Here is a 26820-nt window from a genome sequence, read left to right as displayed (position 1 = left end):
GAGAGGTAGCATTGGGAGTGGTGGCACAGCGCCCTTCTCCTGTCGACTTTGTTTACTTTGGCAAAGAGAAAAAGGAGCTTGTTGACCTTTCCGCTACAATTTCAGTGTGGCTTCTAAAGGCTCTGCACACCCTCACAAATGTCAACCCTGACCATTAAATCAATCAGCTGAATGATTATACAGCCCTCTCTCTGTTGGATACCTCACTATGAAAAAGATAAATGCCTGGTGGTTCCTATGAAGTTTAGCTTCCTTCCTGCCCAGCACAATACAGATGACTCGCTAATGTGTATGTTTTTGAAGTTAGGTTGAACTCTTCTTGTGTTTGCTCCTCCCAGGGCAGCTCAGAAGCTGAACCTCTCGTCCAAGCGGAAGAAGCACCAGCCTCCCTCCCTGCTGCACCCTGGAGCCCAGGAGCCCTCCATCTACCCCACCAACTTCAGCGGCATCCTGCAGCTCTCGCCACCCCCCGCCCCGCCATGCCTGCTCCGCGCTGTCTCAAAGGTCAAGGAGACCCCTGGGATGGGAAAGGTAAGGAGCAACAGGCATTGCTTGTATACGCAAACAGGCCTACAGTATGAACACACATGCATATGTTTATGAGTGAGTGACATTTAAATGGGAGAATGCACAGTGGCAACGCATTAGTACATAGACAGCCAGTCGTCTGGTCCAGTCCATACAGATGCAGACAGATAAGCCTGCTGGAATGTCATGAATTCACTCAGTTTGTTATGGCCGCTTTCCTCCCTCTGAATGGACTACAGTTTGTGAGGGAAAGAAAACACAACACTTAAATCCAATTCACTTACCCAGAGTCAGATTAACTTGTGGATACCATTTTTATGTCTATTCTTGCAGTATTAAGGACGTTAGCGGTAGTTTCGAGAACCAATGCTAACTAGCATTAGCTCAATGACTGGAAGTCTACTGTTATAGTAGCAATGCTACTGTACCTGAAGGAAGTTCCGCTAACTTCCTTCATACTGTATGCAGAGACATAAAAATGGTATCCACAAGTTCATCTGACTATGGGTAAGTAGAACAATGACAGAATCTCACAGTATCCCTTTAAAAGCTAAACGTTTGCAAACATTCCTACAGCATATTTCAATATTCATTCCAACGTTCTTACACATCACTGAATTTTTTATAGTTCTATTGGCTGGGATCTCTGACTACCAGAAGGGCCCAATTTTGGCTACTTTTTGTATATAAAGCAGTTCTTCATAGACTCTCCACTACCTCAGCTCACGTATCAACTGGAGATCAAGCAATTTTCAGACCTACTCTTTGGACTGGCTGGTTCTAGAGGTCCCGTGGTTCTAGAAGTCCTGCGGGTGTCCACTGATCTGGGGGGGAAATTATTTTAGTTTTATGCACACAGCTCATGGAATAGGCTTCAGGCCACCTTGAAATTAGACTCTTTGGTCTCCATTGGACTGTTTAGATGGAGTTTAAGGGAGGTGATATGTGAGAGTTGTTTGTTCGGATTATTCTTGTTGTATGTATTGTATTGATATTATTTATTGTACAGTGCCTTGCGAAAGTATTCGGCCCCCTTGAACTTTGCGACCTTTTGCCACATTTCAGGCTTCAAACATAAAGATATAAAACTGTATTTTTTTGTGAAGAATCAACAACAAGTGGGACACAATCATGAAGTGGAACGACATTTATTGGATATTTCAAACTTTTTTAACAAATCAAAAACTGAAAAATTGGGCGTGCAAAATTATTCAGACCCCTTAAGTTAATACTTTGTAGTGCCACCTTTTGCTGTGATTACAGCTGTAAGTCGCTTGGGGTATGTCTCTATCAGACTGACATTTTTTCCCATTCCTCCTTGCAAAACAGCTCGAGCTCAGTGAGGTTGGATGGAGAGCATTTGTGAACAGCAGTTTTCAGTTCTTTCCACAGATTCTCGATTGGATTCAGGTCTGGACTTTGACTTGGCCATTCTAACACCTGGATATGTTTATTTTTGAACCATTCCATTGTAGATTTTGCTTTATGTTTTGGATCATTGTCTTGTTGGAAGACAAATCTCCGTCCCAGTCTCAGGTCTTTTGCAGACTCCATCAGGTTTTCTTCTAGAATGGTCCTGTATTTGGCTCCATCCATCTTCCCATCAATTTTAACCATCTTCCCTGTCCCTGCTGAAGAAAAGCAGGCCCAAACCATGATGCTGCCACCACCATGTTTGACAGTGGGGATGGTGTGTTCAGCTGTGTTGCTTTTACGCCAAACATAACGTTTTGCATTGTTGCCAAAAAGTTCAATTTTGGTTTAATCTGACCAGAGCACCTTCTTCCACATGTTTGGTGTGTCTCCCAGGTGGCTTGTGGCAAACTTTAAACAACACTTTTTATGGATATCTTTAAGAAATGGCTTTCTTCTTGCCACTCTTCCATAAAGGCCAGATTTGTGCAATATACGACTGATTGTTGTCCTATGGACAGAGTCTCCCACCTCAGCTCTAGATCTCTACAGTTCATCCAGAGTGATCATGGGCCTCTTGGCTGCATCTCTGATCAGTCTTCTCCTTGTATGAGCTGAAAGTTTAGAGGGACGGCCAGGTCTTGGTAGATTTGCAGTGGTCTGATACTCCTTCCATTTCAATATTATCGCTTGCACAGTGCTCCTTGGGATGTTTAAAGCTTGGGAAATCTTTTTGTATCCAAATCCGGCTTTAAACTTCTTCACAACAGTATCTCGGACCTGCCTGGTATGTTCCTTGTTCTTCATGATGCTCTCTGCGCTTTTAACGGACCTCTGAGACTATCACAGTGCAGGTGCATTTATACGGAGACTTGATTACACACAGGTGGATTGTATTTATCATCATTAGTCATTTAGGTCAACATTGGACCATTCAGAGATCCTCACTGAACTTCTGGAGAGAGTTTGCTGCACTGAAAGTAAAGGGGCTGAATAATTTTGCACGCCCAATTTTTCAGTTTTTGATTTGTTAAAAAAGTTTGAAATATCCAATAAATGTCGTTCCACTTCATGATTGTGTCCCACTTGTTGTTGATTCTTCACAAAAACAGTTTTATATCTTTATGTTTGAAGCCTGAATTGTGGCAAAAGGTCGCAAAGTTCAAGGGGGCCGAATACTTTCGCAAGGCACTGTATGTTCATGTTCACAGGGCTCCCTTGCAAATGAGAGCCTGGTCTCAATGGTGACCCACCCTGTTTAAATAAAAGTTAAATACAATTCTTGCTAGCTGCGTTCCATAAACCTCTTGATGAAATCGAGCAGGATGGCGATGATTGGTCTGTCAATAGCGTTAGTGCTGTATAAACACACCCTTCCTCTAGGGTTTATTGGGTATTGTTTGCTGGGCTGAGATCCTGTATTTACATAGCAGAAGAAGTCCCCTAACAAGATTAAGTCCCACCTGGTTGGGAAGTTGTTGCTTACTCTGCCAAATTTCCACACCATTGAGAAATTGTTCCATATTGTGAATCTCACTTCATAAAACACCAGCATTATTAACAAGCTTCCTCTCCCTAAACCTTTTACCGAGCTAGACATTATGTATGTGACAACCACAGGGTTGTTTTGAAAAGGAAAATCAGCTTGTTTACAGCATTGTTCTGAGTTTAAAACCTCAGGTTACCTCTTCATTAACTCGGCTGTTATGGGAAACTCAATCTCTGTCGTTGTGTCTCAGACAGTACTGCAGTTTGGAGTCACCTGGTTCAGACAACCAAGAGTTCACTGCTGTGAAACAATGCATGTTTGAGGAACCACAGCCAACACGATTTGAGTTGCCAACATTCTTTTGTCTACGGTAGACAATTCATCCCAGCTCCTTTCCCCCTAATCTACAGTATGCATTTTCTGTGGTCAAGAATTGACTGAAACACTGAGAGGCATAGGTGATGTTTTGTTATGTATTTATTTAAGACACACATGTCCATCCATGTGTAGTTGATGTCATTGCTGACCCAGGCGATGTGTCAAGTGGAGGGTTTGGACATGAGGAGGGGTGGCTGCTGGGGTAAAATCCCAGCTAATGGATTTCTTAGTGGGATCAAGACATAGGAGAACAGGCCAATTAGCAGAGGGGCCCGAGGTGTTAAAATGCAACAGAGGCTCCAGATGATCCTCACCGGCCACTGGTATCACATCTCTGCCAATGTAAATATAGAAGCTCTAGACATTAGCTATTGCTCCCCCGCCCGGTTGGTGGGCCGGCCAGGCTCAGCAGTCATATATGGAAACCTGTTTAAATGTAATTTGCTTAACATATGTACACGTCAGTCATGGTAACAGCCCCCCATGGAGCACAAAGAGAGTTTGCACTCAGCTGCCGGAAAGCCAGAGAGGAATTCCCTCTGCGGCAGAATGGGATCGCCACCACACATTGTTCCTTAACGCCAGAGCCAGGATTTGTGGCAATATTTATAAACAAGCCAGGGGAAGAATGGGCCTTTTGTGTATTGCACGGATGACACAGGAGAGACACACAGAGGATGAAAGGACCAGCCCTGTGTCAGTTTTGCTGCCTTTGCAGAAAGGGGAGGTGGGGGAACAGTTAGAGTTGTAATCGGCTGTCTTATATCGCACAGCCTCTCACTGGCATCATAGTTTTTTGTGTGATGTTTAAAAAATATTTTTTTATTGTCCTAGATTTAATTTGTTATCAATGCATGGTTGTTAAAGCTCAAGCTGTTTGTAACCATGGAGGAGGAGGGGAAGCGTGCCGATGCACTGGTTTAGTGGATTGACTACCACTATGCTAATCCACACACACAGAGCTGTCTGCCGATGCACTGGTTTAGTGGATTGACTACCACTATGCTAAACCACACACACACAGAGCTGTCTGCCGATGCACTGGTTTAGTGGATTGACTACCACTATGCTAAACCCTACACACACTGAGCTGTCTGCCGATGCACTGGTTTAGTGGATTGACTACCACTATGCTAAACCCTACACACACTGAGCTGTCTGCCGATGCACTGGTTTAGTGGATTGACTACCACTATGCTAAACCCTAAACACACTGAGCTGTCAGGGAGGAGAAACACCACTATCCATTCCTCTTCCTGACAACATAGATGTTTATGTCTCCTGTCTGTCATCCTACAAGATAGTCAAGGTTGCATTTTCACAATCAAATGTTGACAGAATGAATGAGGATGTTTTTCTTACCAGAAGAACCATCCACTCCTACCTGTTCTTTGTAAATGGTGTTGCAGTTGTCATTGAATAAAAAAGGTGTGATTGTGTTTGAGGAGGCTTGGCAGGAAGAATGACAGATGAAAACACACACACACACACAGCTTGCATATAACGTGGTGTGCATGCAGATGAAACCTTACTCCACTTTCTCCAGTTCAGGAAGTACCATCAGACACAGCTGGCAGAATGGCTCTGCAAGTCATGGCCATAACATAGTTACAACATTAGACTAGAGGAGACATGTCATGGCCATAACATAGTTACAACATTAGACTAGAGGAGACATGTCATGGCCAATAACATAGTTACAACATTAGACTAGAGGAGACATGTCATGGCCATAACATAGTTATAACATTAGACTAGAGGAGACATGTCATGGCCATAACATAGTTATAACATTAGACTAGAGGAGACATGTCATGGCCATAACATAGTTATAACATTAGACTAGAGGAGACATGTCATGGCCATAACATAGTTATAACATTAGACTAGAGGAGACATGTCATGGCCATAACATAGTTACAACATTAGACTAGAGGAGACATGTCATGGCCATAACAAAGTTACAACATTAGACTAGAGGAGACATGTCATGGCCATAACATAGTTACAACATTAGACTAGAGGAGACATGTCATGGCCATAACATAGTTACAACGTTAGACTAGAGGAGACATGTCATGGCCATAACATAGTTACAACATTAGACTAGAGGAGACATGTCATGGCCATAACATAGTTACAACATTAGACTAGAGGAGACATGTCACGGCCATAACGTAGTTACAAAATTAGACTAGAGGAGACATGTCATGGCCATAACATAGTTACAACATTAGACTAGAGGAGACATGTCATGGCCTTAACATAGTTACAACATTAGACTAGAGGAGACATGTCATGGCCATAACATAGTTACAACATTAGACTAGAGGAGACATGTCATGGCCATAACGTAGTTACAAAATTAGACTAGAGGAGACATGTCATGGCCATAACATAGTTACAACATTAGACTAGAGGAGACATGTCATGGCCATAACATTGTTACAACATTAGACTAGAGGAGACAGGCCATGGCCATAACAAAGTTACAACATTAGACTAGAGGAGACATGTCATGGTAGAGGTGTAGTAAATCAACACGTTAAACATGACCAGTGACATATACCATCCTGTTTACCATACTGTGTTAGAATCATGGTGTACCGTGACAACGGAAATGACACAGAATCTGGGGACTAAGTATAGACAATACAGATCTCAGAGTTGTCCTGAGAGAGTGACGTAGAGAGATAGAAAGAGAGGGAGAGAAAAAGTGGGACCATATGTTCCCATGTTGCAGAGCTGCAGTCAGAGTTGCTCTTGGTCCAGAGAGCAGCCTGCTGATTGGATAATCCCTGAGCATGGTGGGCGGCTCAGAGTCACAGTCATTAAGGGCCCATATTACATTCACTGTTATGATTTACAATATCATCCTTACATTGACACCATTAGGCCCATGTGTTGACCCACGAGTGGCAGCTTAACTTGCAATGGTGGTCCATTTGTCAGGGGTAACCTTTGTCTCCATGGTAACAGGCACTGTCGTGTCCATCATCGTTGACTTGATGGAAATTATGTTTATCCAGATTCAGCGTTGCCATGTGATTTCAAGATGACCATTTTCTCCCCACTACAAATTCATGCTATGTCCCCTGTAGCTCTATGTGTGTATCATGTTAGATATTTTATGTGCCCGCTTCATCTGTGTTTAATTAATGTGTTTTTTCACCATATGTTTGCCTAAATGTATGTTCTTTGCTCTCTGTCCCTCTATTCTCCTCTCCTCTCCTCTCTCCTCGTGTTGAAGGTAAAAGTGATGATGCGTATCTGCCCATCCCTGGAGGCTCCTGATTCGTCAGAGTCCATGTCCTTCCTGAAGGTGGACCCCAGGAAGAAGCAGCTAACCCTTTACGACCCCTCGGTCAACGACCGCGCCAACTCAGGGCACAGGAGAGCCACCGTGGCCGTCCCAAAGATCTTCGCCTTCGACGCAGTGTTTACCGAGGATGCCTCTCAAGTAAAGACCAAGCAATTGAGGAGGCTGTGTGTGTGTGTGTGTGTGTGTGTGTGTGTGTGTGCGTGTGCGTGTGCGTGTGTAGGGGGTAGGAGGATATCTTCATGCTGGCTGGGTGCGGTCCGGGGGCTTAGTAGAAAAATGCCTGTCTTTGGTTGGGGGCATTCTTCCCATTATGGGCCTCAACAGCTGGCCGTTTTAAGTCTGGGGAATTAATTTAATTTGGTCCACTTATATCTAACCTCTCCTTTTGTAGTCCAGTTATATCTAACCTCTCTTCTCCCAGTCCATGCCCAAATTAAGATCAAAATGGAAGGGTCAGACATTGAGGACATGTAACATCCAGACAAAAATGTTCCATAGAGGTCTGTTTAGAAACATTTCTCAACAAAACCATTGAGATTTCCATTGATCACTCTGTGTCTTCTGAACTGATTGTTGAAGAGATGAGATCTAGCAGTGAGGTAACATGCTGTTAGTACCTACTAAAAAGGGAACATGAACCATCGACTCAAGCTTTGTGTTGCTCCCCATAGAGCGTACCATCTTTAGGTTTGAGAAGCTGAACCATTAGGGATTTCATCAAGCATTGGAAGAGTCAGTAGCTACAGGGTCTACAGCATGGATCAGTGTCTCCACAGTGGGGGTAAGGTTCAGAGCTTCCTCCATCAGATACATCTCCTCCACAGTAAGCCAGCTGATATGAGCTGATAGCCCTGCTCCTGCTCCAGTAAGGCAGACTGAGACGAGGCTGCCAGATTGTGCCGCTGGGACCACACTGCTGGCGGCTAACAGTAACAGAAAGCTGTTCTGCAGTAAGAGGCCTTGTTATCTGTGTTATGTATGGGAGGAGATCTCTGTCTGCAGCAGAAGCCTTACCCCAGTGGAGCCATGGTGGGGAAACAGATTGTAAAGATGAGCCACACTTTGCAGCATTTGTTCCTTTTGACGACGCCCTCTGAATCTGTGATCAGAGCCTGTCTTCCTGATGCTCCTCCTGTGTTTGATAGCTCGAATAATGTTTTTGTAGAAATAATTGGGAATTCTCAAATAGAAAATACTTTGTACGTGTACGTGTTTGTCAATGACTTGATATTCCTATTATGTTGGAATGTACACAATTCTAAAAGGGGAATGGCAGATATACGCTCTTTATACCACTCCATCTCTCTCTCTCTGTCTCTCTTTCTCCCCCTCTCCTTGCAGGCAGAGGTGTGTTCAGGGACAGTGTCTGAGGTCATCCAGTCTGTGGTGAACGGTGCGGACGGTTGCATCTTCTGCTTCGGGCATGTCAAGCTTGGTAAGCAAGCCCCGCTACTCAACTGAAATCTGGCAAAAGAACACTGTTAGACAAAGAAAAGTCTCCCTTTATCGGTTTGATGCCCACATTCACAAATGGATTAGTGGTGCAGTGGAGTGGTCTGAGGAGAAAAGAAGACAGTGGGGAGGGGCTAGTGGGAGATGGTGGAGGCTGGAGGGACTGCAAGGAACAGTCTTGAATTAAAACCACTGTAATTGACCTGGACTCTTCACCCAGTCTGAGAGAAAAGTCTAATTGAGTCACCCTTTTCTTCTCCACTGTGCTCATCCTCCAGGGAATGCTCCTTGAATCACCCCCTTCGTAAGTTCTTAGAGATACAGTAGATTCCCAATAAACAGGTGTAATGCATTTTTCTCTCCTCTACACATTCCAGACAGTATTACTAGTGTTTCTTAGTTTTTCGAAGGGAAATTAGCAGCATGCTGTTGCCAACAGCACAGGACTTGTATATTAATATCTCCATCCCCCTTCCCCACCGTCTCTCACCCTCTCCTCCGTCTTCAGGCAAGACATTCACTATGATTGGCAAAGACGGCTCCACCCAGAACCTCGGCATCGTGCCCTGCGCCATCTCCTGGCTCTTCACGCTCATTAACGAGCGTAAGGAGAAGACGGGCACGCGCTTCTCTGTCCGTGTGTCTGCCGTGGAGATCTGTGGGAAGGACGAGGCGCTGAAGGACCTTCTGTCTGAGGTGTCCACGGGAAGCGTTCAGGACGGTCAGTCCCCAGGGGTCTACCTGCGTGAGGACCCTATCTGTGGCACTCAGGTGAGGGAAAAAGGTGGCCAGATGCGTGTCTGTTTTCCTCCCTTTCTTTGTTCTCACTCTCTATTTCTCTCACTCACTCTCTCTCTCTCTCTCTCTCTCTCTCTCTCTCTCTCTCTCTCTCTGTCTTGTATATATTAGTGTCTGTGTATTGCTCTGATTCTAACTACTACCTACCTCTGTCTACCCCAAAGATGATCTGTTTTCTTTCATATCTCAGGTCTTTCCTCTGTGTACTCTGAGCCCATATTTCCCTGTCTTACTCATCTCAATAATCCCTGCGCTATATTCTCACCAAAGCCATCCACAATATCGCTGTCTTTCTTCATACCTTTTTATTGACTCCCCTGTCAGCATGCTTGAGCATCTATTACTCCTGCATTAGCTCTGGCCCTCTGGATAGCAATGGGACTAATTGGGGGGTGGGGGGATTTGAAGGCACTGACAGGTGTTGCCGTCAGATGTTGTTTTTTTGGGCTCTGTGTGGACCGTGACCTCAAAGGCTGCCTGGAGTCCTGTGAAGCTTCTCAAGGCTTCTCCTCCAAACACGTGGTGTGGGTCCCCTACTAGATACCCCCCCCTTTCCTCCCATTCCCCACTCCCCCCTCTCCATACCCCACCACCACAACATCCGTGTGGAGGGAAGTGCCCCTGCCTCCTGCTCCTCCATTACCTTCCATAATCCCCATCCCTCTGTGTGCATACCTGTTTCTTTAATTGCCCCCAAGACCCAATCTAATGGGTAAGAAATGTGTGCCTAGGTCCAATTACCTGGCTATCCTCTCTCTCTCTCTACTTTCTCTTTCCTTCCTTCCTCCAATTCCTCCAACTCTTTTTCTAACCCCTCTCTCCTTCTCTTTATTTTACTTACCCTTACCTCGTCTCTCTCTTCCCCCCTCAGCTCCAGAACCAGAGTGAGCTCCGCGCCCCCACGGCAGAGAAGGCAGCCTTCTTCCTGGACGCGGCCATCGCAGCACGCAGCACCAGCAGGCCCGACTCAGATGAGGAAGAGAGACGCAACTCTCACATGCTGTTCACACTGCATATCTACCAGTACCGCATGGAGAAGAGCGGCAAGGGAGGCAGTGAGTACAACTGCTACTACTTTTACAGGTAGTCTAGCAGTTAAGAGTGTTAGACCAGTAACCGAAAGGTTGCTGGTTCGATTCCCCAAGCCGGCAAGGTGGAAAAATCTGCCGCTCTGCTCTTGAGCAAGACAGTTACCCCCCAACAACAACCCCGGGCACCGATGATGTCAATTAAGGCAGCTTCATGCATCTCTATGATTCAGAGGGTTTGGGTTAAATGCGGAAGACACATTTCAGTGGAATGCATTCAGTTGCTCAACTGACTAGGTATCCCTTTTACTACTACTATCATTCTACACTAAGCATATCTATCATTACTACATGATTTGAGGCGCTCTCTGATCTCCAGTGTCACTCTGTGTGTTTTTGACAGTGATGGTGTCGTATTTTCATTCATCATTCTACTATACTATTTATCATTCGATTCAACAAATGCTCTGGCCTTTTCGATTCATCCTCCAGAGATGAATGCACTGAACCATATTGCTACAGAACATTTGTTTTCACTGGCTGATTACGGACTTAATCGAGTAAAAGAAATGACCAAGAATTGAATGATGCTGACTTTATTATGCCTTAATGATAGTGTTACTTAGCAGATGTAATTCCCCCCCCCCCATCAGTTATGCTGCTGATAATAGTAGTACTATAGATACCTGTGCTGTCAGAGATTACAATCATAGCCATAGGAGACTGTACTGCACTGGGCTAGATGGTGGATAAAGCTGCAATAAATCTGAATGGATAACAAGCCTCCAGCTTCTCATTTGGAATGAAAATAGACTTGCTTGCATTGCTTGCTTAGCGGAACAAGAGCGTGGATTTGAAGCACACAGTTTCTAAGTCTTGCTGACAAGAGTTTAATGGTTCGCCGCTGCCGCCTAGTCCCTCCGGAGGCTGAAAAGATTTGTCATGGGACTTCGGATCCTCAAAAAGTTTGACAGCTGCAACATTGAGAGGATCTTGACTGGCTGCACCACTTCTTGGTATGGCAACTGCACCGCCCTCGATCGCAAAGCGCTACACAGGGTGATGCGGACAGCCCAGTACATCATTGGGGCCGAGCTCCCTACCATCCAGGACCTCTATATCAGGTCAGAGGAAGGCCTGAAAAATGGCCAAAGCCTCCAGCCACCCAAGCCAAAGACTGTTCAGTCTGCCAAACAGTACTGGACCAACAAGCTCAAAAAACAGCACTACCCACAAGACCGCTAAATATCTTACACTGACTATATGTACACACTCACACTATACTGACACAGAAACTACATACACACATGTTTTTATTTGACCTTTATTTAACTAGGCAAGACAGTTAAGAACAAATTCTTATTTTCAATGACAGCCTAAGAGCAGTGGGTTAACTGCCTTGTTCAGGGGCAGAACAACAGATTTTTACCTCGTCAGCTCGGGGATTCCATCTTGCAACCTTTCGGCTACTAGTTCAACGTTCTAACCACTAGGCTACCTGCCACCCCATACCAACACACAACACACACGCGCGCACGCACGCACGCACACACACACACACACACACACACACACACACACACACACACACACACACACACACACACACACACACACACACACACACACACACACACACACACACACACACACACACACACACACACACACTTTTACACTCCTCATATGCTGTTGCTACTCTGTTCTATATTTTACTCTTATTATTATCTATCCAGATGCCTAGTCACTTTGCCCTGCCTTCATGTACATATCTACCTCAAATACCTCATACCCCTGCACATTAATCTGGTACTGGTACTCCCTGTATATAGCTTCATTCTTGTGTAAAGTCTCGTAAGCAAGCATTTCACAGTTAAGTCTACACTTGTTATATTTGATTTGATTAGATTTTAATCTGAAATAAAATATAAGTGACATAAATTACAATGTGCTGACCCTCTGCTGAAAAACATTTTGAGAAATTCTGCTCCCTTTCCGTCTAAACTGAATCAATGTATACTTTTACTTTCATAGCAGAGCCCACCAAACTAGTCATCCTCTCCAATGACTATTTAGGTACCAAATACAGTGATTGTCCTCCTTTGCTTTGTATGTATGTGACAACAAGATACTTTTATGTGTCTGGAACGTTATTACCTGTCTGTTAAACTGAGACAATCTCAGCCCAGTTTTGAATCACTTCAGACCGAGAGGCTTACTCATGAATAAATCAGACTGCCATGTCTGGTCTGGTCTGGACTGTGCCACTCCTGCCTGTAAGGTGCAGCAGCAGCATGTGGGAAACCCTCAGAGGGAGTGTCTGACTGTGTCTGTGCTGAGATATAACCTCACCTGGCTCTTCCTCCTGTGTCATCTACAGTGTCGGGTGGACGGAGCAGGCTGCACCTCATAGACTTGGGGAGCTGTGAGAAGGTCCTCAGTAAGAGCCGAGACGGAGGGGGAAGCCTGTGTCTGTCTCTCACTGCACTGGGAAACGTTATCATGGCTTTAGCCAATGGAGCCAAGCACGTACCTTACAGGTAGGGGAACTAGTACTGAACTTTCTATCTATACCTTGAATATGTAATATGCAAAGGAGTCGAGTCATGTAATGAAAATGTTCGAGACAAGTTTTTGCAAGTACATTTAACTTGACTATCAAGGCTGTGTTTATCTAGCGTGCTATATACTTAAAGAAATATCTCAGTCTTAGCTATGTGGTTTGCTACACTATGGAATCAGAAATGAGGTGAAGAGCTAGAACGTTTCATTTGGGGAATGCAGTGCAGACAAAGTGTGAAATGGGGAAAGCGAGCTAAAACGGGAGGAAATATACTGTAAAAGGAGCGTTCAGCTTAGAACCCGAGATAACAGTCAAAGAACCAGTTGTTCCAAATGTGATATTTAAAAAATCTCTGGCAACCCAGACTACTATAAGGCGCAGAGAACCGTGGTTGAATGTAAACCGACACTGATATAAGGCACTGGAACATCCTGCTGTTTCCCGAGCAGTGATGATGATGATAGTGTGTGAACGTATCATTTCCAGGGACAGCAAACTGACGATGCTGCTGAGAGAGTCGCTGGGGAACATTAACTGCAGAACTACAATGATCGCCCACATCTCGGACTCCCCTGACAACTACACTGACTCCCTCACCACCATCCAGCTGGCCTCACGCATCCACCGCATGAGGAAGAAGAAGTCCAAGGTTTGTGTCTGGACTTACAGAGCTTTCAGTATCATACATTGTTTACATTGATTAAGAGACATGGGTATCCTCCATTTGAACAGTAGCATATTTCGATGTACAGGGAACTGTTTCGATGAGGGAAAGCCATAGATTTTCACAGTTATAATAAGTATTTAGTGATCTCTAGAGTGTATTACAGTGACTTTATTAGCAGAAGTTGCACTGTTCACCATTTCATGATAAAGCTATTCCCACTTTACTGTAAATTGGAGGCCATGGTATGAAATTAATCAGGGCCTCTCTTAATGCAGGGTTATTAATTCCATAATTCGGAGTAAATTGGAGGCCATGGTATGAAATTAATCAGGGCCTCTCTTAATGCAGGGTTATTAATTCCATAATTCGGAGTTAGTTTTTCTTGCCTGCTCAACACATAATCATGTAATCAATAGGGCTGCCTAACAGGGTTGGGCTCAATTTCAATTGAAGGCAGTCAATTCAGGAAGTAAACTGAAATTCCAATTCAATGATTGAAAAAGATCAGCATACATTTTTACTGACTTCTCAATTAACTGAAAAGGAGAAGCTATTTATGTCAAAAGAAGAATGTGGGATTTTAAATTCAAATCACTTCCTGAATTGACTGCCTTCAATTAGAATTGATCCCAACGCTAATGCCTAAGGATGTGTGTAATGCATGCCCTCGGATTCGGGAAATATATACTCCAGATAATTAGGTGTAATGACAGCATGTATTTATTTTGCATCTGTCTTCGAAGTAATTATAATACATTCTACGGACACTGATTCATATTATTGACATTCATTTCAGTGTGCCTATTGATGTTCACATGTAACCTTTAAATGTATTGACTGGCAATTTTAAAGTAATTTATATTTGTATTCCACCGTGAATTCATTATGTGATTGAATTAACTGTAAATCTACAGCAGGAAATGGGAAAATGGTGGAGAGAATTATATAGACTTTTTCAATAAGTCCTAAAGTAATAATGTTATGTCTTGAACATGTGAATTATGCAGAAAGTCTAAGTATGTAGCACATCCATGTGCTAAGCACATTTCCTATATACACTGTTTTGTAAGTCTCTGTATGTTTCTGTGTTGCAGTATGCATCCAGTTCCTCTGGAGGGGAGAGCTCCTGTGAGGAGGGGAGGATCCGTCGGCCACCTCACCTCAGACCCTTCCACCCCCGGACGGTGGCCCTGGACCCAGACCTGCCCTCCCTGCTCAGCGACCCAGACTACTCCTCCAGCAGCGAACAGTCCTGTGACACCGTCATCTATGTTGGGCCGGGGGGCGCCACCATCTCAGACCGGGAGCTAAGTGACAATGAGGGCCCCCCCACCTTCGTTCCCATCATCCCCTCCCTGAACAGGAAGCGATCTGGGAAGGAGGGTCCCCTGGACAGGGATCACTTCTTCAAGTGCAACACGTTTGCTGAGCTGCAGGAGCGCCTGGAGTGTATCGACGGCAGCGAGGAGCCTACAGCGTTTGTTGGAGAGGGCAGGGGAAGTCAGGCCAGCCCCAAGGTGGACAGCAAAGCAAAGGAATGCCCTGGCTCTGTTTCCCCAAAGACTGTAACTAAAGCCTCCTCCTCCCAGGAGAACATATCACCTAAACTTGCTCCTAAATCTGTAGCCACTCCTCCATCCAGTAGTCCCCATATCAGCCCTTCTAAGACTAAACTGGAACATTCCAGAGGGGTTTCACAGAGCATATGTAGAACAAGTGCTGATGGTGAGAAGGTAATGACATCAGAAAGCAGAGCAAGCCCAATCAAACAGGGTATGGCCATGGTGCCAGCCTCTGAGCCAGTAGTACGGGAGAAGGTTTACTTCAACAAGAAGCCCTTACCCAAGCCTGCTCCCCCTCCCCCACAGCAGAGAGACTCACGCAGGGGCAACGGAGAGGCAGAGGAGAGGTCCCCCACTAGAATGCCCCCCGTGGGAATGAGCCATCAGGTTGGAAAGCAGGGGGAGTCTGGGGACCCTTTCCTTGATAGGACCCAGACCAGGGGTACTGTAGAGGTGTGCCAGTTACGCTCCACCCTGAGAGAGAGGTGCCTGGACAGGGACATCCTCCGGGCTACGGTCACCCTGCAGCAGCCTGTGGAGTTGAACGGAGAGGATGAGCTGGTGTTCACTGTGGTGGAGGAGCTTTCCATTGGCAGCATCATAGACAGCGGGCGGCCCTCCAGCATCATCAGCTTCAACAGCGACTGCTCCCTGCAGGCCCTTGCCTCCGGCTCCCGGCCCGTCAGCATCATCAGCAGCATCAACGACGAGTTTGACGCCTACACATCTGCTGTGGGGGGTGCAGAGGTCAACATCGAGGTGCTCACCCCCTTACAGGATGACTCATTTGTGTGTGTGGGCAGCAGGGGCTCGTCCATCAGCTCCTGGCTCAGCGAGGTCAGCGTCTGTACTCTGGAGAGTAAAAGGGTACACTCTGCAGACGTTTTCCTCCCACAGACGAAGCACATCGGCCCAGACGGCACCTTCTACCTGGATTCCCTGGGTATGTTCCACTGTGAATCATCCCGAAGGGATGCCAAGAACTCCCTGAACGACAGTGGCTTTAGCTTTTCTGATCTGGACAGTGACAGCACAGCATCCAGCAAACTGTCCCTGACAAAGTGCCCTCTGTCTCCCGAGTCAACCAAAGGATCCCTCAGATTCCCATCCAAAACAGCTAAAGTTAACTCTCTCAGCTCCTCCTCCCAAACTTCCCAGGGCCCTTACATAGTCCACTCCAGTCTTCCCAGGAAAGTGAAACCTACCTCATTAATAGCCTATAGTAGTAGCAGCAGTTGTGAACCACAGAGACAGGAAGTCAAGCAGGAGGACCCCTGGCAGCGCATCGTCAACCACTCTGAACCTCAGCTTCCAGACTCCAGCGCCACCAGCAAGCTCCCCAGAACCCCAGTAAGTGGCATTCCCTGCCGCAAAGCTGGTGTTGTCAACAGCAATGGTGTATCTCGCCCACCCAAGGTGCAGGGTTCAATCTCAGCCCAGAGGGTGGTGGACGGCTGTGAGAAGTCCACCAGTAAGAAAGCGGAGCCCCCAAGCAAGATGCCTCAGCTCAGACGAGGGGCCACCACCCTGGGCACTGTGCCTGTCATCCACGTCTCCCCAGAGACCAAGGCCACAACCCAGAACATCACCACTACAACCAACATTCTCAAGTTCTCCTCTCTGGGGAAGAATGGAAAGGCAAATGGGCAGCAAGCCAGCATGCTCCCCAAACCTGGTGGTACCTCACCTCCTCCACCTCCAGTGCGCAAGTCCAGTCTGGATCAGAAGAACAGGCCTCTACTGCCCCAAAGTGCCTTAAAGTCTGCGTACGGTGAAGCAGGGAGGCCCAAACTTACCAGAGGGGCGGTGTCAGAGGATGAGCTAGAGATCCGCTGCAGAGTAAACTCCAACAGCCTCAAAACCTCCAGCCTCAGAGGTGACTACACCCCGGCCAAAGCCACATCCAGTCTGAGGGCCAGAGGAGATGCTAGTCGGCAGCATTACGGCAGTCAGATGTCTCTGGAAAGGAGTGACAATATGTCCATGGTGGGCTCCAAGCCCACTCTCAGTCGAGAAAACAGTGGAGCCACCCTGGGCTGCAGCAAGTCCAGCAGATCCATTCCCAGATTCGGTGTACCAAACTCAACCAGCTCTCCCATTGCTACATCCCCAACTTCCCCCTGTTGTGCTACAGGTGCTCTAGGTAAACCTGGGCAGGTCAAAGGTAGTGTTAACCCCAGAGCGTTAGGAGCGGTCAATGGAAGTAAGGACCGTTCGTTGTCAGCGAGCAACTCTAAGGGCCTGAGCTCCTCCACAAAGTCCCTGGCAGCTCCAGCAACCAGGAACCCCAATGCCAACCTTCCCCCGACTGGCAAGACCTCCGCCCCGCGAGCCACGGCGGCCGTCAGCAGCAAGCCTGGCCGGGGGACCATCATGGGCACCAAGCATGCTATGCGGGCAGCCAACAGCCGGGTCAGTGAGCTGGCGTCAGGCAGCACATCAGGCAAACACCTGAGGGGCTCAGGGGACTCTGACAGTGGTAATGACAGTGGGGTGAACCTGAGTGATGACAAGTCCCCCGTGGCCATGCTGCCCTCCCCCTACAGTAAGATCACAGCCCCCAGGAGGCCGCAGCGCTACAGCAGTGGCCATGGCAGTGACAATAGCAGTGTTCTGAGTGGAGAGCTGCCCCCAGCTATGGGCCGCACAGCCCTCTTCTACCACAGCGGGGGCAGCAGTGGTTATGAGAGCATGATCCGGGACAGCGAGGCCACAGGTAGCGCCTCCTCTGCACACGACTCAATGAGTGAGAGTGGAATGTCCTCCTCAGGCCGCCCCAGGACATCCAAATCCCCCAAGAAACGCAATGGTAATAGCTCTGAATCTGTATACATCATTATGCATGATCTATCTGATAATATCCTGAACAACAACATACTGTAGGTTTAGTCTGGGAATTAATTGAGGCATTAAAAAATGTGAAAGTTCCATAAAATCCTAAGCATTACTCAGGTCCTTTTACAAGTTGTCTTGTTTAAGCCCTGTCTTTGTTGTTATTTACAAGCAACTGTGTCAAACAGTCCACTTGTTAAATAATGGAGAAGGTTGTTCATGGAGGTCATAAGCCCTAACTGTTTCTATCACTCCTCAATAAAGCCTATTGTCTAAATGTTATACAGCATGTCTATAAATACCCCTGATTGCTGTGCAGATCAGCTTAGACAATCTCTTGTTAAGGGTTGTTAAGGGTCAAGGTTCACTGCTGTTGACTTTAACTAGATGTGTCATGCTGAAAGCAGACTGAGTGGTGTTCCCATCTGAAATAAGAAATACCATTATACAGATCTACTGAATGAAGCAGTATGCCAGAGAAGTATAGCACAGAATATTCAAACAACATCAAGGACAAACTGTCACTTTCCCCAAACCCCCCAGGAAATCGTGTACCTCTTCAATTTAACTTTTTAAAATGTGATTATTATAGTTGGTTTTGTCACCTTTCTGATTCAGCAGAAATTAGATGACTTTGAACTTGAACAGCAGCAGAAACTTCCACTTGTTACAGCTCTCTTAGATTTATGCAGTCAATCTTTTAAATTTATATTGTTTGGTAGAGATTTAAAATAGACAGTGGTGAAAGCCTTATACATATGCAATCAAACGCACGCTCAGGAGGCCTGTGTAAAGCCTGCTATCTCTTTACATCTCAGTCTCAGCTTCATACATATTTACTAATAGATAGAGCTGTACAGCTCGGCCCTGGCAGATATTCCCATTGTATATTTCCAGCAGTAATTGAGGTGCCTGTCTGTCTGTGTCTCTGTCTCTCCAGGGCTACAGCGGAGGCGGCTCATCCCGGCCCCCCTGCCAGACACCTCGTCACTGGGGAAGAAGGCTGGCACAGCTGGCCAGTGGGTGGACCTCCCGCCCATGTCAGGACCGCTGAAGGAACCCTTCGAGATCAAGGTGTACGAGATCGACGATGTGGAACGGCTCCAGAGGCGACGACAGGAGGACTTGATTGAGGTGAGTGAAGGGTCATGCTTACTGTCTGTAATACAAGCTCCCCATACTGTTACTCCACTTATTTTAGTCATTAGGTTTAAGTTCATCACTACATACAGTACATGCTGCTTAGCAATGTCAAGCTCAGCAGTAGTCTGCATGTGTCACATTGATCTCAGCAATATTCTGAATGTGCTACGTTGAAGTCAGGCATGAAGACCCAGCGCCAGGATAAAGTGACTAAGTGGGCAGTGGAAATCGGTGAGGGGGCAAAATTATTTTGGGTTCTTGCATTTTAATTATATTAAAGTCTGCTTATGTCACCCAATACCATAATAAACATAAAAGTTAAAATACAGAGACCATAGAGTGCTTTTGACCAAGAAGTGACAAATTGTTGCACTCTATCAGCACCATGGACAGCACCCTACATGCTAAAGCGAGGCTTTTGAAAACCTATGCTGGTGTCTAAGGAAGTCATTTTGCCATTTCATACCCTAGGTTTTTGCTGAAATGACATCACTGGCTATACCACCAAGATTTAGATTTTTTTTTATTGAACCTTAATTTAACCTTTCTAGCGCAGCTAGCAGAACCCCTCGACAACATTCCGCTGAAAAGGCAGAGCGCGATATTCAAAAATATTTTTTAGAAATATGTAACTTTCACACATTAACAAGTCTGATACAACAAATGAAAGATAAACATCTTGTTAATCTACCCATCGTGTCCGATTTCAAAAATGCTTTACAGCTAAAGCACAACATGTTAGTTCAGAGCCAAGTCGAAAAAACACACAGCCATTTTCCAGCCAAATATAGGAGTCACAAAAAGCAGAAATATAGATAAAATGAATCACTAACCTTTGATGATCTTCATCAGATGACACTCATAGGACATCATGTTACACAATACATGTACAGTGGGGAGAACAAGTATTTGATACACTGCCGATTTTGCAGGTTTTCCTACTTACAAAGCATGTAGAGGTCTGTAATTTTTATCATAGGTACACTTCAACTGTGAGAGACGGAATCTAAAACAGAAATCCACAAAATCACATTGTATGATTTTTAAGTCATTCATTTGCATTTTATTGCATGACATTCTCCCCACTGTATGTTTTGTTCGATAATGTGCATATTTATATCCAAAAATCTCAGTTTACATTGGCACGTTACGTGCAGTAATGTGTTGATTCCAAAACATCCGGTGATTTTGCAGAAATACTCATAATAAACATTGATAAAAGATACAAGTGTTATTCACAGAATTAAAGATAGACTTCTCCTTAATGCAACCGCTGTGTCAGATTTCAAAAAAACTTTACGGAAAAAGCATAATCTGAGAACGGCGCTCAGAACCCAAAACAGCCAGAGGAATATCCGCCATTTTGGAATCTAAGTTAGAAACAACACCATAAATATTAACTTACCTTTGATGATCTTCATCAGAAGGCACTCCCAGAAATCCCAGTTCTACAATAAATGACTGATTTGTTCCATAAAGTTCCATCATTTATGTCCAAATAGCCACTTGTTGTTAGCGTGTTCGGCCCAGTAATGCATCTTCATGAGACGCGAGCATTTCGTCCAGACAAAAACTCGAAAAGTTCCGTTACAGTCCTTTAGAAACATGTCAAATGATGTATGGAATCAATCTTCAGGATGTTTTTAACATAAAACAACAATAATATTCCAACCGGAGAATTCCTTTGTCTTCAGAAAAGCACTGGAACGAGAAGTAACTCTGTCGGGAGTGAGCGTCATGAGACCAAGGCTCTCTGCCAGTCCACTGACTCAAAGAGGTCTCATGAGCCCCTCCTTTATAGTAGAATCCTCAAACCAGTTTCTAAAGACGGTTGACATCTAGTGGAAGACCTAGGAAGTGCAATCTCATCCATATCTCAATGTGTATTCGGTAGGCCAAGTTTTGAAAAACTACAAACCTCAGATGTCCCACTTCCTAGTTGGATTTTTCTCAGGTTTTCTTCTGCCATATGAGTTCTGTTATACTCACAGACATCATTCAAACAGTTTTAGAAACTTTAGAGTGTTTTCTATCCAATAGTAATACTAATATGTATGTATATATTAGCATCTGGGACAGAGTAAGAGGCAGTTCATTCTGGGCACACTATTCATCCAAAAGTGAAAATGCTGCCACCTATCACAAAAAGGTTAACTAGGCAAGTCAGTTAAGAACAAATTCTTATTTACAATGATGGCCTACACCGGCCAAACCCAGACGACGCTGTGCCAATTGTGCACCGCTCTATGGGGCTCCCAATCACGGCCGGTTGTGATACAGCCTGGTTTTACTTAGATCTAGCAGTGGTTTCAACATTTTCAATCTAGAATGTCATGGCTTTCTGGGTCAAGGGCACACAAGGCCTTCACCAATTGGCTGTTGCGTTCTCTGAATCGTTCTGACATTTCACCACTGACAGCATCCAAGAATATTATTTTACACTTTGGCTTTGTGTGGGTACATTGGCGAAGGCAATTTCTGATATCCATCGTGGCAGTGAGCTAGCTAAATAGGCTAAGGTTAAAAACACTAATGTTTTTAACAGCTAGCTAATAAGCTAACTAAACTCTGTCGTGGTAGGGCGTGAGGCAGAGTTGAGTGAAGCAGCTTCAACAGTAAACTTGACCGCGCCCGTATAAATCAAAATCAAATATTACAGGTAGAGGCGTATTACGTTATTCGCTTAGCCTACCACAGATGAAAAGTGTTTTCCCCGCTTTTTATGGAAACCCAAAGGAGTCATACCTAACTGCCCCAGTGGCTTTCCATAGCCCCCCTGCACACACCGCGGCACACTCTGTTCACTGTGCTGACACAGCGCAGTGGAGATACAGATTTTGCATCAACCTGTCACTCAATAATTTTTTATATTTTCATATCAGGACATAACTAAAACTGAGGGGCACAAGTTTTAACTGAGAGTGTTAAGCCTCCCTTTGCCCCCTGGTGGAGTCGGGCCCATAGGCATGACATCGTGGGAAGGTCTTAGCTCACTCTTTCTCAGGTTCTTATTAAAGAACAAGGTGAAAACATGCATCTGAGATGTTTGATCTTTATTCTGGCCAATGGTGAATCCCAAAGTCTTTATGTGTCTGTGTGACCAGGAATGTGAAGAGATCAGGAGGCAATTACTGTCTGGGGTTAATTGCTTTATATATGACTGATCGCTGGGGCTCACTGCTGGTGCTGATTGACAGAGGGGGATGGAGTGGTGGTGGTGGAAAGAGCAGTCCAGGAATGTGTGATGAATGTGCATCCCCCCTCTACATCCCCACACCCTATCAGCCATCACCATGGCCCATCCCTGGCTGCCTGATGGCTCTTTATGGCTGGCTCCACTTGCCACGGGTCATTAACTGCTCCCACAAGTTAGAGGCAGCCAGACAGGAATTTGTTAAGAGATTTTAAATCAGCTGGATGGTGGTTTGATTTAGTTTCAATTAGGAAAAGATGATCTTCAATTTGTCTTTCCCAACCATCACTGGCTGAATGGCTGGTAATGAAGTGCTTTGCCTCGCACATCCCCCACTGTTCCCGGGCCAGTTTTGGAATACCATGCAATGTGTGCATCATGGCTGGTTTCCGTGCTTGTATTCTCAGATGTCTATTTGTGTGCACATGGCTTTTTCTGTCTACATACAGTATACAGGGTTTAGGATTCTGTATATTCATGCATGTTTGTGTGTTGTATTTGTTTGAGTTCTAACTGTGAGATCATTACTCTCTCTAGAGTACAAGCATATTTTTTACAATATGTATTTTATTTTCTTCTCTTTTCTCATCTTTAGCAGCCATTCCAGGATGTTGAGAAGGTATGTTGATTTTGCTGGATGGCTGAGGCTTGATTATACTTTAATGGGGGTTGGGGAATAGTTTGGAGTAAGGGTTAAGAGGGGAAGAACAGGAAGTAATTGGATTGTTCGAGTTGCATGCACATATCTCAAATTAGGTTTGTTCTATTGTGACAGGAAATGGTAATACACACGACTGTGTCTGTATATCCTGCAATTTTTCAGCAGCAACAAAAATGCTAGTGAATGACTATTATTATTCTTTATTTCAAACAGTTCCTCAATCACTCACTTCTCTCTCTCTCTCTCTCGCTCTCTCTCTCTCTCTCTCTCTCTCTCTCTCTCTCTCTCTCTCAGGGCCTGCTGTACTTCAACAGTAAGCTGAAGGTTCTGGAGCGGCGGCAGCAGCAGATCAGGGAGCTGAAGGTCAAACATGAGGCACTTAAGGAAGAGCTAGAGGACACCAAGACCCTGCTGATGATGGACCCTTGCAAGTGGATAGGAGAGTGTGAGTGTCTGCTACATTATTCTACTAGGATTGGGGCATATGGAGATGTACACCCTTTTATTATTCATATTCCGTACAAAAATAGAAAGTTATCTTCCTATTGAAAGTTAACTTGATTCTGTCTTCCAGTTTTCAGTTGATTGTGTGTGACCAGGACTTTACTCCTCTGCTCTCCTGTCTCTTCTCTTCCAGTTGAGGTGGACCAGGATTTGGACAAGGAGTCCCAGGAGTACCTGCAGGCCCTGGGTCAGGTCACAGAGGAGCTGGAGTTCTGTGTCAACCTATGCAAGTCACGTGTCATGATGGTGACCTGCTTCGACATCAGTGTGGCATCACCGCCCAACACTCAAGAGGGACTGCGAGAAGTGGAAGTCTGACAATGAGCAAAAGAAGAGATGGAGAATCAAGGAAGTGAGAACGGAAGAATTATGAAATGTAGCAGCCAGTTCATAGTTATTGCTGGAATGAAGTGACAAGAAAAACAAAAAAGACAAAAGATGAGACAAACGGTTTGGGTGTCTTTGCATGGAGACAGGAGATCTGAACCGACTTATCTGCAGTGCCTCGTTCTGGACATGTTCATGTTGGAATGGGAGTTAAGTGTGTGCACAGACACAACAGTTTCTGTTTTCCAGCATGATGGGAGAGAGGCCATCATTTACCCAAGAGTCATTCAACGAGACCCGGAAGTGCCTTTTTCACTCGACTTATTTTGAGTCATTATTTTTTGTATGGTGCTAGTATCATAACCAGCATACCTAAGCAAACCCTGAACATATTCCTTTTAAGAAATAATTATTTTATATGCATTGTATAGTGTATTTATATGATTATGCTGTGTGTAAAATATAATTTCTAGGTAAAAAAAGAAGACAAAAAAGAAGAGCAATAAGCTAATGTTATTGCGTTCCCAAACTTGGCCTTTTCTCATGTTTCAAACCAACCTCAGTCAGCATTTTGCCCATGTTCATCCAGCCTCTTGCGCCTTATGTTATCTTTCTGGTTCAGTAGTCTACCTTTTAAAACAGGTATGTGTTATCTTGTCAAGGACTCAATTTACCGTTATCACTCAGCCACTGCCAGCTGAAAGCTAGCAGGGTTGAGTAAATGTTTCTTCCCTCCAGTTGCCTTGATCACAAGGGGCCCCAGTGGAGGTGCTGAGATGGGTGATGGTGGAGGTGTAGAGAAGGGGAGAGGAAAGTATGTGGTATGTGGGGTGGAGATGTGTTTGCCCTTGTTTATTTAATTGGAGATGTGGCAACGGCAGAACACATCAATCAGAGGGGTCTACATACAGGACCTGCTCCCAACAGGCTGTGTGTACGCCATGATTCATGGGTGTGACAGTTGGCTCTCCCCAGTGCTCTGTGCTAGGGGTGTCCAGAGTCAACCTGAAAGACCTCTGTCACCCTCCCTGTACCCCCAGAGCGATGGGGAAGAATGCTGAGTATTATTCCCAAGGCACAGAGGTGCTAGTCAGTGCGCCTATTTTATCCCTAGATGGGCCTCTACTGGGTTCTACTGACACAAACAAAAGGGCATAGATGAGATGCCACAAGCAAGGGTCATTCTATGGCTATTTTGTGGAGTGCTCTTTTAAGTGGTGCCAAGCCTTGGTTCTATGCATTCCAACATTCTCACTTCCACTATAAGATTAACCTCCACAAAGCACTAAGATCAAGAGCACAGACAGTTTGCAATGACTCAGAACCCTCTCTGAGTTATGCTTCAAAGCTACACATATTACACAGATAGCACTTCTCTCCAACCTTCTACTTTCTTTACTAATTTAACCGGATGTCTCAATCAAAGACTAGGATAGGCTCCAAGAGGACAGTGTCCTAAATAAAGGCCGTGAGAAACCACAGTTTCCCGTGTTTACATGCAGTGAAGAAATTGCCGCCATCAGATTTAGACGTTGTTTGGCAAATACAATCAATCAACTAGCTGTATGTAGCTGCCAGAATGTTTGTGTTTTAATCACTTCTCTGAAAATGGTGTGGACAAAGAAGATGAACTGGTTTTGGTTATCTAGAGTAAGAAACTGGATTTGGTTGTATTTTGATGTGTTTGATTTATGTAACTAAAATAGTCATTTGTTTTCTTTCCTCTTACAAAGATATACCCTCAGGCCCTTTCTGAAGATGCTGCATGAGATTTTTTATTCATTTGTAAGAATGATTTCTATTCCATTTTTACCATTTTGATTTTTATAATATCTTTGGCTCTCGATCATGCTGGGTTAGTTTCATGACTATTAGCAAACAAAAACATTTTTTCAAGAAAGTTGATGTATGTCATATTTCATATCAAAACCCATATTTTCTAATGTCTTTGGTTTTTGTAAAGGATTTTCTGACCCTGTGTAAAAATGTATGATATGGCAGCTCGTGTTGAGTTTTCTCTGTGAATAAAGTCTTTCTTCTTATAGCTGACTTGGAATGATTTTTCCTTCGCTGGTTCTTTTGAAATAAACCATTATGTTTGGCCTACATAATTCAAAACCACATGACCTGTTGGTCATTGGTATCCTAGCCTCTGCCAAACATCCGGATGTTCCGGTTTTCAGGGGAAAAGAGAGCCTGTGACGCAACTTCTACTTTTGGACTTTAACAAGGCGACACCACAGATTTTCTAAACCCAGAGGCGCAACATCGCAAGACCAAGCAAACCAGGCTGGCGTTTGGAGTTAGAGAAGTCAGTGAGAGAAGTGAAACATCTTCCTTAGTCGTTCATTTTCTCGCAATCTAAAGGCACAACCTAGATTAAGGCATCCCCCCGCAGCTGTCTGATTCAGAGGAGTTGGGTTAAATGCGGGAAGACACATTTCAGTTGAAGGCATTCAGCTGTACAACTGACTAGGTATCCCCCCTTTAGATTCAAGTCAATGGCGTGTTTCTGCTCATGAGTTTAGCTAGCCAACGTCACCATGACATCACCTAAAAACGTGATTGGGTATTTATATTGGAGAAGCAGTTTCTGCATATCTTCATACTCCTGAGGTTGCATTTTGCACATACTGTTGATGTGAAGGGACCATTTCACTCCATCTTAACTCCTCCATATCTACTTGATTGGTTGAACAGTGCAGAAGGGAACCATCCATGACAGTTTGTTTTCGTCTTGTCAAGACCAGTATGTAGGGGATCTAGTTTCAGGCATTTATTTTATGCCTGCTACATTAGATATTGGTACCCATAACCATCCTCAAACCAACTAGATATGAATGTCATCGAGTTAGATTGAGGAGAATGTAATGAAGGCCTTACCAAAGACAGTACAGTATGATAGTACAGTACAGCAGTACAGCGATATTTAACAACAACCTGTTCCCACAGATAAGTTT

At 44.8% G+C, this 26820-nt stretch overlaps 1 protein-coding gene across 1 annotated transcript in view; it reads left to right on the top strand.

Annotated features, from left to right (window-relative positions):
- LOC139375197 (kinesin-like protein KIF26A) overlaps positions 1–25902 on the top strand; it is a 139075-nt gene extending 113173 nt beyond the window's left edge. The window contains exons 5-16 of the mRNA XM_071116764.1: positions 339–531; positions 7059–7268; positions 8472–8565; positions 9091–9353; positions 10252–10435; positions 12789–12948; positions 13458–13620; positions 14733–18009; positions 18973–19166; positions 22964–22987; positions 23324–23474; positions 23667–25902. Of these exons, the coding sequence (XP_070972865.1) occupies positions 339–531; positions 7059–7268; positions 8472–8565; positions 9091–9353; positions 10252–10435; positions 12789–12948; positions 13458–13620; positions 14733–18009; positions 18973–19166; positions 22964–22987; positions 23324–23474; positions 23667–23851 (5098 nt within the window). The 3' untranslated portion in view covers positions 23852–25902. The remainder of the gene's footprint in view (positions 1–338; positions 532–7058; positions 7269–8471; positions 8566–9090; positions 9354–10251; positions 10436–12788; positions 12949–13457; positions 13621–14732; positions 18010–18972; positions 19167–22963; positions 22988–23323; positions 23475–23666) is intronic.
- The last annotated feature ends 918 nt before the right edge of the window (positions 25903–26820 follow it).

The sequence above is a fragment of the Oncorhynchus clarkii genome, chromosome 19, assembly GCF_045791955.1.
Source record: "Oncorhynchus clarkii lewisi isolate Uvic-CL-2024 chromosome 19, UVic_Ocla_1.0, whole genome shotgun sequence".
In the NCBI taxonomy this organism is placed as follows: Eukaryota; Metazoa; Chordata; class Actinopteri; order Salmoniformes; family Salmonidae; genus Oncorhynchus; species Oncorhynchus clarkii.
Note: the sequence above shows the minus strand (reverse complement) of the source record. Positions and strands in the feature narration are given on the sequence as shown.